Source organism: Salmo salar, chromosome ssa17 (assembly GCF_905237065.1).
Source record: "Salmo salar chromosome ssa17, Ssal_v3.1, whole genome shotgun sequence".
NCBI lineage: Eukaryota > Metazoa > Chordata > Actinopteri > Salmoniformes > Salmonidae > Salmo > Salmo salar.
Window position 1 is genome coordinate 34,951,258 of NC_059458.1, and position 15,887 is coordinate 34,967,144.

The 15,887-nt window shown below is 45.5% G+C and overlaps 1 protein-coding gene across 1 annotated transcript; it reads left to right on the forward strand.

Annotated features, from left to right (window-relative positions):
- Window positions 1-722: 722 nt before the first annotated feature.
- Window positions 723-7,329, forward strand: LOC106595074 (transmembrane protein 255B). Its single transcript, XM_045698619.1, has 6 exons — window positions 723-731; window positions 1,068-1,148; window positions 4,881-4,966; window positions 5,468-5,627; window positions 5,795-5,941; window positions 7,084-7,329. The coding sequence occupies exons 1-6, from the start codon at window positions 723-725 to the stop codon at window positions 7,327-7,329; spliced, it is 729 nt and encodes a 242-aa protein (XP_045554575.1).
- The last annotated feature ends 8,558 nt before the right edge of the window (window positions 7,330-15,887 follow it).

Consider the following 15,887-nt stretch of genomic DNA (forward strand, 5'->3'; position numbering starts at 1 on the left):
TAGGGCTCAGGTCTGCCGAGAGAAGAGAGAAAAGAGAGAGAGTTAGAGGGAGCATACTTAAATTCACACAGGACACCAGATAAGACAGGAGAAATACTCCAGATATTTTTTTATTTTTTATTTCACCTTTATTTAACCAGGTAGGCTAGTTGAGAACAAGTTCTCATTTGCAACTGCGACCTGGCCAAGGTAAAGCATAGCAGTTAGACACATACAACACAGAGTTACACATGGAATGAACAAAACATACAGTCAATAATACAGAAGAAAAAAAGAAAAAAAGTCTATATACAGTGAGTGCAAATTAGGTAAAATAAGGGAATTAAAGAAATAAATAGGCCATGGTGGCAAAGTAATTACAGTATGGCAATTAAACACTGGAATGGTAGATGTGCAAAAGATGAATGTGCAAGAAGAGATACTGGGGTGCAAAAGGAGCAGAATAAATAAATAAATACAGTATGGGGATGAGGTAGATAGATAGATGGGCTGTATACAGATGGGCTGTGTACAGGTGCAGTGATCTGTGAGCTGCTCTGACAGCTGGTGCTTAAAGCTAGTGAGGGAGATGGGAATCTCCAGCTTCAGAGATTTTTGCAGTTCATTCTGCTCCTTTTGCACCCCAGTCATTGGCAGCAGAGAACTGGAAAGAAAGGCGACTAAATGAGGATATAACAGACTGATCCTAGCCCCCGACACAGAAACTAAAGGCCCACTGTAGTATGACTACTGTAGCTCTGATTGGCTATAGTGCATCGACCAGTCTGCGTAGACTCCGGTCCTTTATTAGGTTTTATTTACTGCAGTGTCTATTAATTGTCCAAACGCACAGCCATTTTCCCACTATATATTGCTATAGAATTTTCACATATGCCTTACTCTACGTAATTCCCAAACATTCCAAGAATTTATGAAAACGTCAAAATAACCATATCTAATGGCTCGCTTGTCAGAAAATGATTCATGTTCTTCCCGGGGCTGTATATATGAACACATTTTAATAAGATTTCTTGTTGTTAAAATGCTGTCAGTTTCAACTTGAATCTCCTCTCTGTTTCCTCTCTCAGGACAGGAGGCCACTGCTGGAGGACAGGTGTGAGTTCTACGCCAGTGGATCAGGGTACGCCTACGACAACTATTATACTGAGGTGAATCAGAGCACACACACACACCCACCACACACACACACACCCCCACCACACACACCTCTTCCACACACACACACACACCTCCACCCCCCACCACGCACACACATCCTTCCTAAGTATACTGTGTGTGAAAATGGTTGAATGACTTGCTTATGGCTTTCAGAATTCATTAAAGCTAGATGAAGTCTTTACAGAGTTAGTAAAAGTCGTGGGGGCGGATCTTTCCCTTCCCACTCAGTACAGCGGGTTCAGTGTTACAATGGAGATTGAGCCTGTGTCTGAAATAACACCCTATTCCGTTAATAGTGGAGGGGGGGACGTAGATCTATCTTTAGAGTCTGAGATAATACATAGTTAGGGGTTATGGGGGGGGGGTAGATCTAGCTTTAGAGTCTGAGATAATACATAGTTAGGGGTTATGGGGCTAGATCTAGCTTTAGAATCTGAGATAATACATACTTGGGGTAGATCTAGCTTTAGAGTCTGAGATAATACATAGTTAGGGGTTATGGGGGGGTAGATCTAGCTTTATAGTCTGAGATAATACATAGTTGTGGGGGGTGTCATGACGTTGCCCTCTTTGGGTACAGCGAGCACAATCTCCCTCTCTATAGCCCCTTTCACCAGGCTCTGTAAGAGAGGTCGTAAATTCCTGGAGGAGATCCTCTCCTCATGGCCACAGTATATAGAGAGAGTGAGTTTCATAGAGAGAACAAAGGAATTTCTTCCACCTCACAGAACTGGAGAACCGAACGACATTTATGTTCTGGAGAAGGTATAAAAGATCGGTGAAGAATCCAGCTACGAACTGGTTCGTTTGGTACAATTTTGTGAAACTCATGAGAGACAATACCGCCACATTACCATAACCATGTTTATAGAAGAGACTTACATCTAATGGTTGTATAAAATGAATGAATAAGGATGAAGCTATTTGTGAGATGATGGGATGCTATGTAATGATGTTAATGTGAGAGAATTGTATTTCTGTTTAAAGTTTCACTAAGTCATTGGCACACCCCCAGGGGCACAGACAGGACCTGGCGTCATGAGACAGCCTTTTTCTATGTCCTGAATAAAACCCCCACCTAGGTTTTCTATCACCAGACCAGCTTACCTCGATAACGAGAGGGCCAAGGTTTGAGAGGTGACCAGCTTACCTCGATAACGAGAGGGCCAAGGTTTGAGTGGAGACCAAGCTTACCTCGATTACGAGATGGCTAAAGGTTGCAGACCATGTATTTCTCTTGCTGAACTTTTAACCATACCACGTGGTTAAACTCTTAGACTATCGATACCGACAGAATAATAACAAGTCTTTGATATTAAATACTAGTCTGCAGCTAGGAATTCGGTATCATTGAACGCGAAGACCGACAACTGCCGAAACACCTATTCTATAACGATATGAATGAATGTCACTCTGAACTATCCATTCTAACCACGACAGAGAGAGAGAGAGGGCGGACAGACTCTCCACAGAAACAAACTTTTCAACAGAGATCCCGACGACACACTGAGCGTAAATATATATATTGATTGCAATTGTTCCCAAATGAGTGAGCGTTCATGTGCAAAGGGTTAGCATTTCAATTGTTATAATATTCAACTGTAGTGTCTCCTCAGCTGACCCCCCACTCCCCTTTTGTCTAACAAGCCGCCATGCCGGTTTAGCCCACTAGGGCACATTCTCCTATCATTTCCTTGTAACCATATCTACTGTTTGTTATGCATTTCTGTGAATTACCTAGTTAGTAAATAAATGATTTTAAGACAATTGATGTATGGATGACTCAGTGAAGACTGGGTTCGTGCAGATAACCAACAATTTACGACGTTTGGAATGAGACTAACGTGAGGTAAATAATAATTCATTAATTCGAAGACTAATTGATCAGATATTAAAATATCTGAAAGTTATATTAGGAAAATTATAACTTTGTAATGTGAATATTTTCCTTGGTGCCCCGACTACCTAGTTAATTACAGTTACATGATTAATCAGTTTAATCGCCTAATAATAATTACAGAGAGTTATTTGATAAATAAGTCTTCAGTTTTAATGATGCCAAAGACACGACAGGGGGTAGATCTAGCTTTAGAGTCTGAGATAATACATAGTTAGGGGTTATGGGGGGTAGATCTAGCTTTAGAATCTGAGATAATACATACTTGGGGTAGATCTAGCTTTAGAGTCTGAGATAATACATAGTTAGGGGTAATGGGGGGTAGATCTAGCTTTAGAGTCTGAGATAATACATAGTTAGGGGTTATGGGGGTAGATCTAGCTTTAGAGTCTGAGATAATACATAGGGGTTACGGGGGTAGATCTAGCTTTAGAGTCTGAGATAATACATAGTTAGGGGTTAGGGGGGTAGATCTAGCTTTAGAGTCTGAGATAATACATAGTTAGGGGTTATGGGGGTAGATCTAGCTTTAGAGTCTGAGATAATACATAGGGGTTATATCTAGCTTTAGAGTCTGAGATAATACATAGTTAGGGGTTAGGGGGGTAGATCTAGCTTTAGAGTCTGAGATAATACATAGTTAGGGGTTATGGGGGTAGATCTAGCTTTAGAGTCTGAGATAATACATAGGGGTTATATCTAGCTTTAGAGTCTGAGATAATACATAGTTAGGGGTTAGGGGGGTAGATCTAGCTTTAGAGTCTGAGATAATACATAGTTAGGGGTTATATCTAGCTTTAGAGTCTGAGATAATACATAGTTAGGGGTTATGGGGGTAGATCTAGCTTTAGAGTCTGAGATAATACATAGTTAGGGGTTATGGGGGTAGATCTAGCTTTAGAGTCTGAGATAATACATAGTTAGGGGTTATGGGGGTAGATCTAGCTTTAGAGTCTGAGATAATACATAGTTAGGGGTTATGGGGGTAGATCTAGCTTTAGAGTCTGAGATAATACATAGTTAGGGGTTATGGGGGGATCTAGCTTTAGAGTCTGAGATAATACATAGGGGTTATGGGGGGTAGATCTAGCTTTAGAGTCTGAGATAATACATAGTTAGGGGTTATGGGGGGTGATCTAGCTTTAGAGTCTGAGATAATACATAGTTAGGGGTTATGGGGGTAGATCTAGCTTTAGAGTCTGAGATAATACATAGTTAGGGGTTATGGGGGGTAGATCTAGCTTTAGAGTCTGAGATAATACATAGTTAGGGGTTATGGGGGGTAGATCTAGCTTTAGAGTCTGAGATAATACATAGGGGTTATGGGGGGTAGGTCTAGCTTTAGAGTCTGAGATAATACATGGTTATGGGGGGGTAGATCTAGCTTTAGAGTCTGAGATAATACATAGGGGTTATGGGGGGTAGATCTAGCTTTAGAGTCTGAGATAATACATAGTTAGGGGTTATGGGGGGTAGATCTAGCTTTAGAGTCTGAGATAATACATAGTTAGGGGTTATTGCCGTTTTACAGGTTACCTGCAGGTTGGCTGGATGGGGCTTTTCTTGGGCTCTCTGGCACCATCTACTGACAGTTACATATTATGTTATTTGCAGCCATAGCAATGTCTCTTTGTCGTCTGTGCCTGTCTGTGCTGTGTCTGTCTGTGCTGTGTCTGTCTGTGCTGTGTCTGTCTGTGCTGTGTCTGTCTGTGCTGTGTCTGTCTGTGCTGTGTCTGTCTGTGCTGTGTCTGTCTGTGCCGTCTGTGCCGTCTGTGCTGTCTGTCTCTTTGTCGTCTGTGCTGCCTGTCTGCCTGTCTGCCTGCAGGTGATGTGCAGCTCATTCAACAGTGAGTGTAAAGTGAGAATGAAGAGCAACACCTGCTACTGCTGTGACCTGTACAACTGTGAGAGGTAAGGAAAAACACCTGTGTGTGTGTGTGTGTGTGTGTGTGTTCATGTGTTTGCGTTCAAGCGCGGAGGTGTGTGTGTGACTGTCTGTTGTCTCCTCTCTCTCCTCCAGTCCAGACTACCATACCCAGTACTATGAGTTCACTCTGTCTCCTCTCTCTCCTCCAGTCCAGACTACCATACCCAGTACTATGAGTTCACTCTGTCTCCTCTCTCTCCTCCAGTCCAGACTACCATACCCAGTACTATGAGTTCACTCTGTCTCCTCTCTCTCCTCCAGTCCAGACTACCATACCCAGTACTATGAGTTCACTCTGTCTCCTCTCTCTCCTCCAGTCCAGACTACCATACCCAGTACTATGAGTTCACTCTGTCTCCTCTCTCTCCTCCAGTCCAGACTACCATACCCAGTACTATGAGTTCACTCTGTCTCCTCTCTCTCCTCCAGTCCAGACTACCATACCCAGTACTATGAGTTCACTCTGTCTCCTCTCTCTCCTCCAGTCCAGACTACCATACCCAGTACTATGAGTTCACGGGGGTGAGTAGCTGCTGGGATGTGGTCCATCTCCATCGTCTGCTGTGGGTCTGTGTGGTGCTCAACATAATGGGCCTGTTCCTGGGAATCATCACAGCTGCAATACTGGGGGCTTACAAGGACCTGGTGGGCACACACACACACACACACACACGTCTGTTAGGTAGCTATTTCATTTGTTATTGTGTACACTAACTATATTTATTCCTCTCCCTTCCCCCCTTCTCTCCCCTCCCTTCCCCCCTTCTCTCCCCTCCCTCCCCCCTTCCTCCTTCTGTCTCCCTCCATCTCAGGCTCCTGCTCCCCAGATGTCCCCCAGTCCTGCCCCACCTCCCCACATCATGTATAACCCCACCCAGCACGTGGTGACCTACGCTGGCTTCTGCCCCAACGGACAGGCCCTGCCTGCCTACCCCAACTACCCCGCTTTGCCCATGCAGGTTAGACCCCAACTACCCCACTCTGCCCCTGTAGGTTAGACCCCAACTACCCCACTCTGTCCCTGTAGGTTAGACCCCCAACTACCCCACTCTGTCCCTGTAGGTTAGACCCCCAACTACCCCACTCTGTCCCTGTAGGTTAGACCCCCAACTACCCCACTCTGCCCCTGTAGGTTAGACCCCCAACTACCCCACTCTGTCCCTGTAGGTTAGACCCCCAACTACCTCACTCTGTCCCTGTAGGTTAGACCCCAACTACCCCACTCTGCCCCTGCAGGTTAGACCCCAACTACCCCACTCTGCCCCTGCAGGTTAGACCCCAACTACCCCACTCTGCCCCTGCAGGTTAGACCCCAACTACCCCACTCTGCCCCTGCAGGTTAGACCCCAACTACCCCACTCTGCCCCTGTAGGTTAGACCCCAACTACCCCACTCTGCCCCTGCAGGTTAGACCCCAACTACCCCACTCTGCCCCTGCAGGTTAGACCCCAACTACCCCACTCTGCCCCTGCAGGTTAGACCCCAACTACCCCACTCTGCCCCTGCAGGTTAGACCCCAACTACCCCACTCTGCCCCTGTAGGTTAGACCCCAACTACCCCACTCTGCCCCTGCAGGTTAGACCCCAACTACCCCACTCTGCCCCTGCAGGTTAGACCCCAACTACCCCACTCTGCCCCTGCAGGTTAGACCCCAACTACCCCACTCTGCCCCTGTAGGTTAGACCCCAACTACCCCACTCTGTCCCTGTAGGTTAGACCCCAACTACCCCACTCTGCCCCTGCAGGTTAGACCCCAACTACCCCACTCTGCCCCTGCAGGTTAGACCCCCAACTACCCCACTCTGCCCCTGTAGGTTAGACCCAAACTACCCCACTCTGTCCCTGCAGGTTAGACCCCAACTACCCCACTCTGTCCCTGCAGGTTAGACCCCAACTACCCCACTCTGTCCCTGTAGGTTAGACCCCAACTACCCCAGTCTGCCCCTGTAGGTTAGACCCCAACTACCCCACTCTGCCCCTGCAGGTTAGACCCCCAACTACAATAGTATTTCCAAAGCTTCTCGTCATCCAGTGATATGAATGTCTCTTCTCTGTTGTCTCTCTCTTTGCTCCTCTTCTCCCTCTCCCCGTCTTTCTCAGCACCACAGCAGTTACCAGGCCCCCTCCACCCCCCAGCCCAGCCTGGAGATGACCCTAACCCCCTCCTCTCCATCAGAGGAGAGCCAGAGCCAGCCTTCCTCCCAGGCCCCCAGCCAGCCCACCTTCCAGACTGGCTCCCAGGACCCTGGTCAGGGTTACATGCTAACGCCCAACGCCCCTGCCCTCTACCCTGGCCCCGTCTACGGGCCCTCCGGCTTCGAGAAGCCCCCTCCTTATGCATGCTGAATGCCAACCTGACCTTTAGCCTTTGACCTTTAGGCCAGGGTAAGAGAGGCTTATGTCCAGAAACAACCCTTAGCCTCTGTCACCTGGTCAGCACAGACATGAAGGAATCAGCTAGGTGTGACAGCTTCCATATATCCTTTCAATCAATCAGATATGGCTTCCATATAACAAATATATCCTTCCAATCAATCACGTGGCTTCCATATAACAATATCCTTCCAATAATTGCTTCTTACACCCAGCTATGTGATTCATTTAGATCTGCACACAACAACGACGAGTTAGGGAATAAAAGGGACTAGGAGACATGGGGCTAGGAGACAAGGGACTAGGATAAGGGACTAGGAGACATGGGGCTAGGGGAAAAGGGACTAGGATACATTGGGCTAGGAGACAAGGGACTAGGATAAGGGACTAGGTCTTGTTTCTGGACTAGGCCAGAGAATGTAGCACACGCAGGGTTGGGTAGGTTTCTTTTAAAATGTACCTGCCCAAAATTGTAATTATTGGATTACTCAAACTCAGTAATGTAATCTGATTACTTTGACTGTTGCAATTAGATTAGAGGCATTTGAAGAAGACAAACTTGCATACTACCAATTGAACAACATTTATTGAGGATAAATCAATGGGAAGAGGTCCAGAAACAGCCTCTCTCACCTGGTTAGCAGTCAGCACAGACCTGGAGGAACCAGCTGGTGTGATGGCTTCCATATACCCTTCCAATCAATCAGATATGGCTTCCATATACCCTTCCAATCCATCAGATATGGCTTCTATTTACCCTTCCAATCAATCAGATATGGCTTCTATTTACCCTTCCAATCAATCAGATATGGCTTCTATTTACCCTTCCAATCAATCAGATATGGCTTCTATATACCCTTCCAATCAATCAGATATGGCTTCTATATACCCTTCCAATCAATCAGATATGGCTTCTATATACCCTTCCAATCAATCAGATATGGCTTCTATATTCCCTTCCAATCAATCAGATATGGCTTCTATATACACCCTTCCAATCAATCAGATATGACTTCTATATACCCTTCCAATCAATCAGATATGGCTTCTATATACCCTTCCAATCAATCAGATATGGCTTCTATATACCCTTCCAATCAATCAGATATGACTTCTATATACCCTTCCAATCAATCAGATATGGCTTCTATATACCCTTCCAATCAATCAGATATGGCTTCTATATACCCTTCCAATCAATCAGATATGGCTTCTATATACCCTTCCAATCAATCAGATATGGCTTCTATATACCCTTCCAATCAATCAGATATGGCTTCCATTTACCCTTCCAATCATTGCTTCTTACCCTGCTATCAGATTCCTACAAAACTCCACACAACAACGAGGTAAGAACTAGAAAGGACTAAGAGATTATGGGCTAGGAGATAAGGGGCTAGGAGATAAGGGGCTAGGGCGTGTTTTTGGACCAGGCCAGAGAATGTAGCAGAAGACACCTTAAAGACAGATAAGCCATGGCAGAGAGAAGGCTTCTGGACTTTAATAATCATCTATTAATGTAGTGCAGGTTAGACCCCAACTACCCCACTCTGCCCCTGTAGGTTAGACCCCAACTACCCCACTCTGTCCCTGTAGGTTAGACCCCAACTACCCCACTCTGCCCCTGTAGGTTAGACCCCAACTACCCCACTCTGCCCCTGCAGGTTAGACCCCAACTACCCCACTCTGCCCCTGTAGGTTAGACCCCAACTACCCCACTCTGCCCCTGTAGGTTAGACCCCAACTACCCCACTCTGCCCCTGTAGGTTAGACCCCAACTACCCCACTCTGCCCCTGTAGGTTAGACCCCAACTACCCCACTCTGCCCCTGTAGGTTAGACCCCAACTACCCCACTCTGCCCCTGTAGGTTAGACCCCAACTACCCCACTCTGCCCCTGTAGGTTAGACCCCAACTACCCCACTCTGTCCCCTGCAGGTTAGACCCCAACTACCCCACTCTGTCCCCTGTAGGTTAGACCCCAACTACCCCACTCTGCCCCTGTAGGTTAGACCCCAACTACCCCACTCTGCCCCTGTAGGTTAGACCCCAACTACCCCACTCTGCCCCTGCAGGTTAGACCCCAACTACCCCACTCTGCCCCTGTAGGTTAGACCCCAACTACCCCACTCTGCCCCTGTAGGTTAGACCCCAACTACCCCACTCTGTCCCCTGTAGGTTAGACCCCCAACTACCCCACTCTGCCCCTGTAGGTTAGACCCCCAACTACCCCACTCTGTCCCCTGTAGGTTAGACCCCAACTACCCCACTCTGCCCCTGTAGGTTAGACCCCAACTACCCCACTCTGTCCCTGTAGGTTAGACCCCCAACTACCTCACTCTGTCCCTGTAGGTTAGACCCCAACTACCCCACTCTGCCCCTGCAGGTTAGACCCCAACTACCCCACTCTGTCCCTGTAGGTTAGACCCCCAACTACCCCACTCTGTCCCTGTAGGTTAGACCCCCAACTACCCCACTCTGTCCCTGTAGGTTAGACCCCCAACTACCCCACTCTGTCCCTGTAGGTTAGACCCCAACTACCCCACTCTGTCCCTGTAGGTTAGACCCCCAACTACCCCACTCTGTCCCTGTAGGTTAGACCCCCAACTACCCCACTCTGTCCCTGCAGGTTAGACCCCAACTACCCCACTCTGTCCCTGTAGGTTAGACCCCCAACTACCCCACTCTGTCCCTGTAGGTTAGACCCCAACTACCCCACTCTGTCCCTGTAGGTTAGACCCCAACTACCCCACTCTGTCCCTGTAGGTTAGACCCCAACTACCCCTGCAGGTTTGAACATGTTTTAAATGCCCTACTGCGTGGCTATGATGTTGACTTTGGTATTTTGGCATGTTATTTATCAATCTGTTAATAGCAATATTGAAATGCTTATAACATTGTTCTAATAATAATTTATTGACCTATTGCCTTTATCGTGGATATCATATATATATTTACCTTTCAACAGTTTCTGTCTCTAGACTTCCAGGCTGACTGTAGACACTATTTATCAAACCATCATGTGCAATTATTAAACTGAATCAGTAGCTTTTAGAGTCTTCTAACTACATACTGTATCTCCTATGTTATAATATACCACCAGACTGATGATCCCAGTAACTGATAGACATACTGTATCTCCTATGTTATAATATACCACCAGACTGATGATCCCAGTAACTGATAGACATACTGTATCTCCTATGTTATAATATACCACCAGACTGGTGATCCCAGTAACTGATAGACATACTGTATCTCCTATGTTATAATATACAACCAGACTGGTGATCCCAGTAACTGATAGACATACTGTATCTCCTATGTTATAATATACCACCAGACTGGTGATCCCAGTAACTGATAGACATACTGTATCTCCTATGTTATAATATACCACCAGACTGATGATCCCAGTAACTGATAGACATACTGTATCTCCTATGTTATAATATACCACCAGACTGGTGATCCCAGTAACTGATAGACATACTGTATCTCCTATGTTATAATATACAACCAGACTGATGATCCCAGTAACTGATAGACATACTGTATCTCCTATGTTATAATATACCACCAGACTGGTGATCCCAGTAACTGATAGACATACTGTATCTCCTATGTTATAATATACCACCAGACTGATGATCCCAGTAACTGATAGACATACTGTATCTCCTATGTTATAATATACCACCAGACTGGTGATCCCAGTAACTGATAGACATACTGTATCTCCTATGTTATAATATACCACCAGACTGGTGATCCCAGTAACTGATAGACATACTGTATCTCCTATGTTATAATATACCACCAAACTGATGATCCCAGTAACTGAGACATACTGTATCTCCTATGTTATAATATACCACCAGACTGATGATCCCAGTAACTGATAGACATACTGTATCTCCTATGTTATAATATACCACCAGACTGGTGATCCCAGTAACTGATAGACATACTGTATCTCCTATGTTATAATATACCACCAGACTGGTGATCCCAGTAACTGATAGACATACTGTATCTCCTATGTTATAATATACCACCAGACTGGTGATCCCAGTAACTGATAGACATACTGTATCTCCTATGTTATAATATACCACCAGACTGGTGATCCCAGTAACTGATAGACATACTGTATCTCCTATGTTATAATATACCACCAGACTGGTGATCCCAGTAACTGATAGACATACTGTATCTCCTATGTTATAATATACCACCAGACTGGTGATCCCAGTAACTGATAGACATACTGTATCTCCTATGTTATAATATACCACCAGACTGATGATCCCAGTAACTGATAGACATACTGTATCTCCTATGTTATAATATACAACCAGACTGGTGATCCCAGTAACTGATAGACATACTGTATCTCCTATGATGGTTATTATCAGTCTTGTTATATCTTCATATATAGTTTATAAAGTGCATATACAGTACCAGTCAAAAGTTTGGACACACCTACTCATTCCTGGGTTTTTCTTAATTTTCTATTATTTTCTACATTGTAGAATAATAGTGAAGTAATCAAAACTATGAAATAACGCATATGTAATCATGTAGTAACCAAAAAAGTGTTAAACAAATCTAAATATAGTTTAGATTCTTCAAAGTAGCCACCCTTTGCCAAGACAGCTTTGCACACGCTTGGTATTCTCTCAACCAGCTTCACCTGGAATACTCCAACAGTCTTGAAAGAGTTCCCACATATGCTGAGCACTTGTTGGCTGCTTTTCCCTCACACTGTGGTCCAACTCATCCCAAACCATCTCAATTGGGTTGAGGTCGGGTGATTGTGGAGGCCAGATCATCTGATGCAGCACTCCATCACTTTCCTTCTTGGTCAAATAGCCCTTACACAGCCTGGAGGTGTGTTGGGTCATTGTCCTGTTGAAAAACAAATGATGGTCCCATTAAGCGCAAACCAGATGGGATGGCGTATCGCTGCAGAATGCTGTGGTAGCCATGCTGGTTAAGTGTGCCTTGAATTCTAAATAAATCACAGACAGTTCACCGGCAAAGCACCCCCACACCATCACACCTCCTCCTCCATGCTTCACGGTGGGAACCACAAATGCGGAGATCATCCGTTCACCTACTCTGTGTCTCACAAAGACACAGCAGTTGGAACCAAAAATCGAACATTTTCACTCATCAGACCAAAGGACAGATTTCCACCGGTCTAATATACATTGCTCGTGTGTCTTGGCCCAAGCAAGTCTCTTCTTCTTATTGGTGTCCTTTAGTATTGGTTTCTTTGTAGCAATTTGACCATGATGCCACAAGGCTCCCTAAATTCTATCAGCATATTGAATGCGTGACACCGGCTGGTAGCATTCTGGACAATTGCTACCCTAACTTCCACGATGCATACAAAGCCCTCCCCCGCCCTCCCTTCAGCAAATCTGACCATGACTCAATTTTGTTGCTCTCAGCCTATAGACAGAAACTAAAACAGGAAACGCCCGTGCTCAGGTCTATCCAATGCTGGTCTGACCAATCAGATTCCATGCTTCAAGATTGCTTCGATCAAGTTCCGGGTAGCCTCAGACAATAATATTGATGTATACGCTGACTCGGTGAGTGAGTTTATTAGCAAGTGCATCGGTGATGTTGTACCTACTGTGACTATTAAAACCTTCCCTAACCAGAAACCGTGGATTGATGGCAGCATTCGTGCAAAACAAAGCGCGAACAACCGCTTTTAATCATGGCAAGGCAACTGGAAACATAATCGAATACAAACAGTTTAGCTATTTCCTCCGCAAGGCAATCAAACAAGCAAAGCGTCAGTATAGAGACAAAGTAGAGTCGCAATTCAACGGCTCAAACACGAGACGTATGTGGCAGGGTCTACAGTTAATCACGGATTACAAAAAGAAAACCAGCCCCGTCGCAGACACCGATGTCTTGCTTCCAGATAAACTAAACTTCTTTGCTCGCTTTGAGGACAATACAGTGCCACTGACACGCCCGCTATCAAAGTCTGTGGGCTCTCCTTCACCGTGGCCAACATGAGTAAAACATTAAACGTGTTAAGGCTGCCGGCCCAGACGGCATCCCTAGCCGCGTCCCTAGAGCATGCGCAGACCAGCTGGCTGATGTGTTTGCGGACATATTCAATCCCTATCCCAGTCTGCAGTGCCCACATGCTTCAAGATGGCCACCATTGTTCCTGTTCCCAAGAAAGCTAAGGTAACTCAACTAAATGACTACCGTCCCGAAGCACTCACTTCTGTCATCATGAAGTGCTTTGAGAGACTAGTCAAGGATCATATCACCTCCACCCTACCTGATACCCTAGACCCACTCCAATTTTCTTACCGCCCCAATAGGTCCACAGACTGTCTATCCCATCTGGACAAGAGGAATAGCTATGTAAGAATGCTGTTCATTGACTACAGCTCTGCATAGTACCCTCCAAACTCGTCATTAAGCTTGAGACCCTGGGTCTCGACCCCCTGTGTAACTGGGTCCTGGACTTTCTGACGGGCCGCCCCCAGGTGGTGAGGGTAGGAAACAACACCTCCACCCCGCTGATCCTCAACACTGGGGCCCCACAAGGGTGCACGCCTCCAACTCAATCATCAAGTTTGCAGGCGACACTACAGTGGTAGGCTTGATTACCAACAACGACGAGACAGCCTACAGGGAGGAGGTGAGGGCCCTCGGAGTGTGGTATCAGGAAAACAACCTCTCACTCAACGTCAACAAAACAAAAGGAGATGATCGTGGACTTCAGGAAACAGCAGAGGGCAGCCCCCTGTCTACATTGACGGGACAGTAGTGGAGAAGGTGGAACATTTTAAGTTCCTCGGCGTACACATCACAGACAAACTGAAATGGTCCACCCACAGACAGTGTGGTGAAGAAGGCACAACAGCGCCTCTTCAACCTCAGGAGGCTGAAGAAATTTGGCTTGTCACTTAAAACCCTCACAAACTTTTACAGATGCACACTCGAAAGCATCCTGTCGAGCTGTATCACCGCCTGGTACGGCAACTGCTCCGCCCACAACCGTAATGCTCTCCAGAGGGTAGTGCGGTCTGCACAACGCATCACCGGGGGCAAACTACCTGCCCTCCAGGACACCACACCACCCGATGTCACAGGAAGGCCAGAAAGATCATCAAGGACAACAACCACCCGAGCCACTGCCTGTTCACCCCGCTATCATCCAGAAGGCGAGGTCAGTACAGGTGCATCAAAGCTGGGACCGAGAGACTGAAAAACATCTATCTCAAGGCCATCAGACTGTTAAACAGCATCACTAACAGAGTGGCTGCTGCCAACAAACAGACTCAAATCTCTGGCCACTTTAATACATTTCATAAATGGATGTAATAAAGGTATCACTAGTCACTTTAAATAACACCACTGTAATAATGTCTACATATCCTCGATTACTCATATGTATATACTGTATTCTATACCATCTACTGCATCTTGCCTATGGCGCACGGCCATCGCTCATCCATATATTTATTAATCCCTTTACATTTGTGTGTAAGGCAGTCGTTGTGAATTTGTTAGATATTACTGCACTGTCGGAACTAGAAGCGCAAGCATTTTGCTACACTCGCATTAACATCTGAATGTGACCAATAAAATTTGATGAAGGCCTGCCTCCTCGGAATAGTTGATGTTGAGATGTGTCTGTTACTTGAACTCTGTGAAGCATTTATTTGGGCTGCAATTTCTGAGGCTGGTAACTCTAATGAACTTATCCTCTGCAGCAGAGGTAAGTCTGGGTCTTCCTTTCCTATGGCGGTCCTGATGAGAGCCAGTTTCATCATAGTGCTTGACAGTTTTTACGACTGCACTTGAAGAAACTGTCAAAGTTCTTGATATGTTCCGTACTGACTGACCTTCATGTCTTAAAGTAATGGACTGTCGTTTCTCTGCTTATTTGAGCTGTTCTTGCCATAACATGGACTCAGTCTTTTATCTTCTGTATACCACCCCTACCTTGTCACAAACACATTAAGAGGGAAAGAAATTACACAAATTAACTTATGGCACAGCTGTTAATTGAAATGCATTCCAGGTGACTACCTCATGAAGCTGGTTGAGAGAATGCCAAAAGTGAGGCTACTTTGAAGAACCTCATATATTTGGATTTCTTTAACTTTTTTGGATACTTCATGATTCCATATGTTATTTCATAGTTTTGATGTGTTCACTATTATTCTACAATGTAGAAAATAGGAAGAAAAAAAAAATAGAATGAGTAGGTGTGTCAACTTTTGACTGATACTAAAATAGATATTAGAGAGTTATATAAACACTACTGTAGAGAGAAGGAAGGGCTTGGGTCAGAGAGAAGGAAGGGCTTGGGTCAGAGAGTAGGAAGGGCTTGGGTCAGAGAGTAGGAAGGGCTTGGGTCAGAGAGTAGGAAGGGCTTGGGTCAGAGAGTAGGAAGGGCTTGGGTCAATGATTAACTGGAACATAAATTGAGAGTAGAACCAAATGTTTGAAATGTGAACCAACTTCTCTCACTGTGGTGGG

Bases quoted from the DNA above. Each gene is read 5' to 3' on its own strand.
- LOC106595074 (XM_045698619.1), top strand. The intron at 4,967-5,467 runs GTAAGGAAAAAC...TCTCTCCTCCAG, and splicing joins GACCTGTACAACTGTGAGAG to TCCAGACTACCATACCCAGT. The intron at 5,942-7,083 runs GTTAGACCCCAA...CGTCTTTCTCAG, and splicing joins ACCCCGCTTTGCCCATGCAG to CACCACAGCAGTTACCAGGC.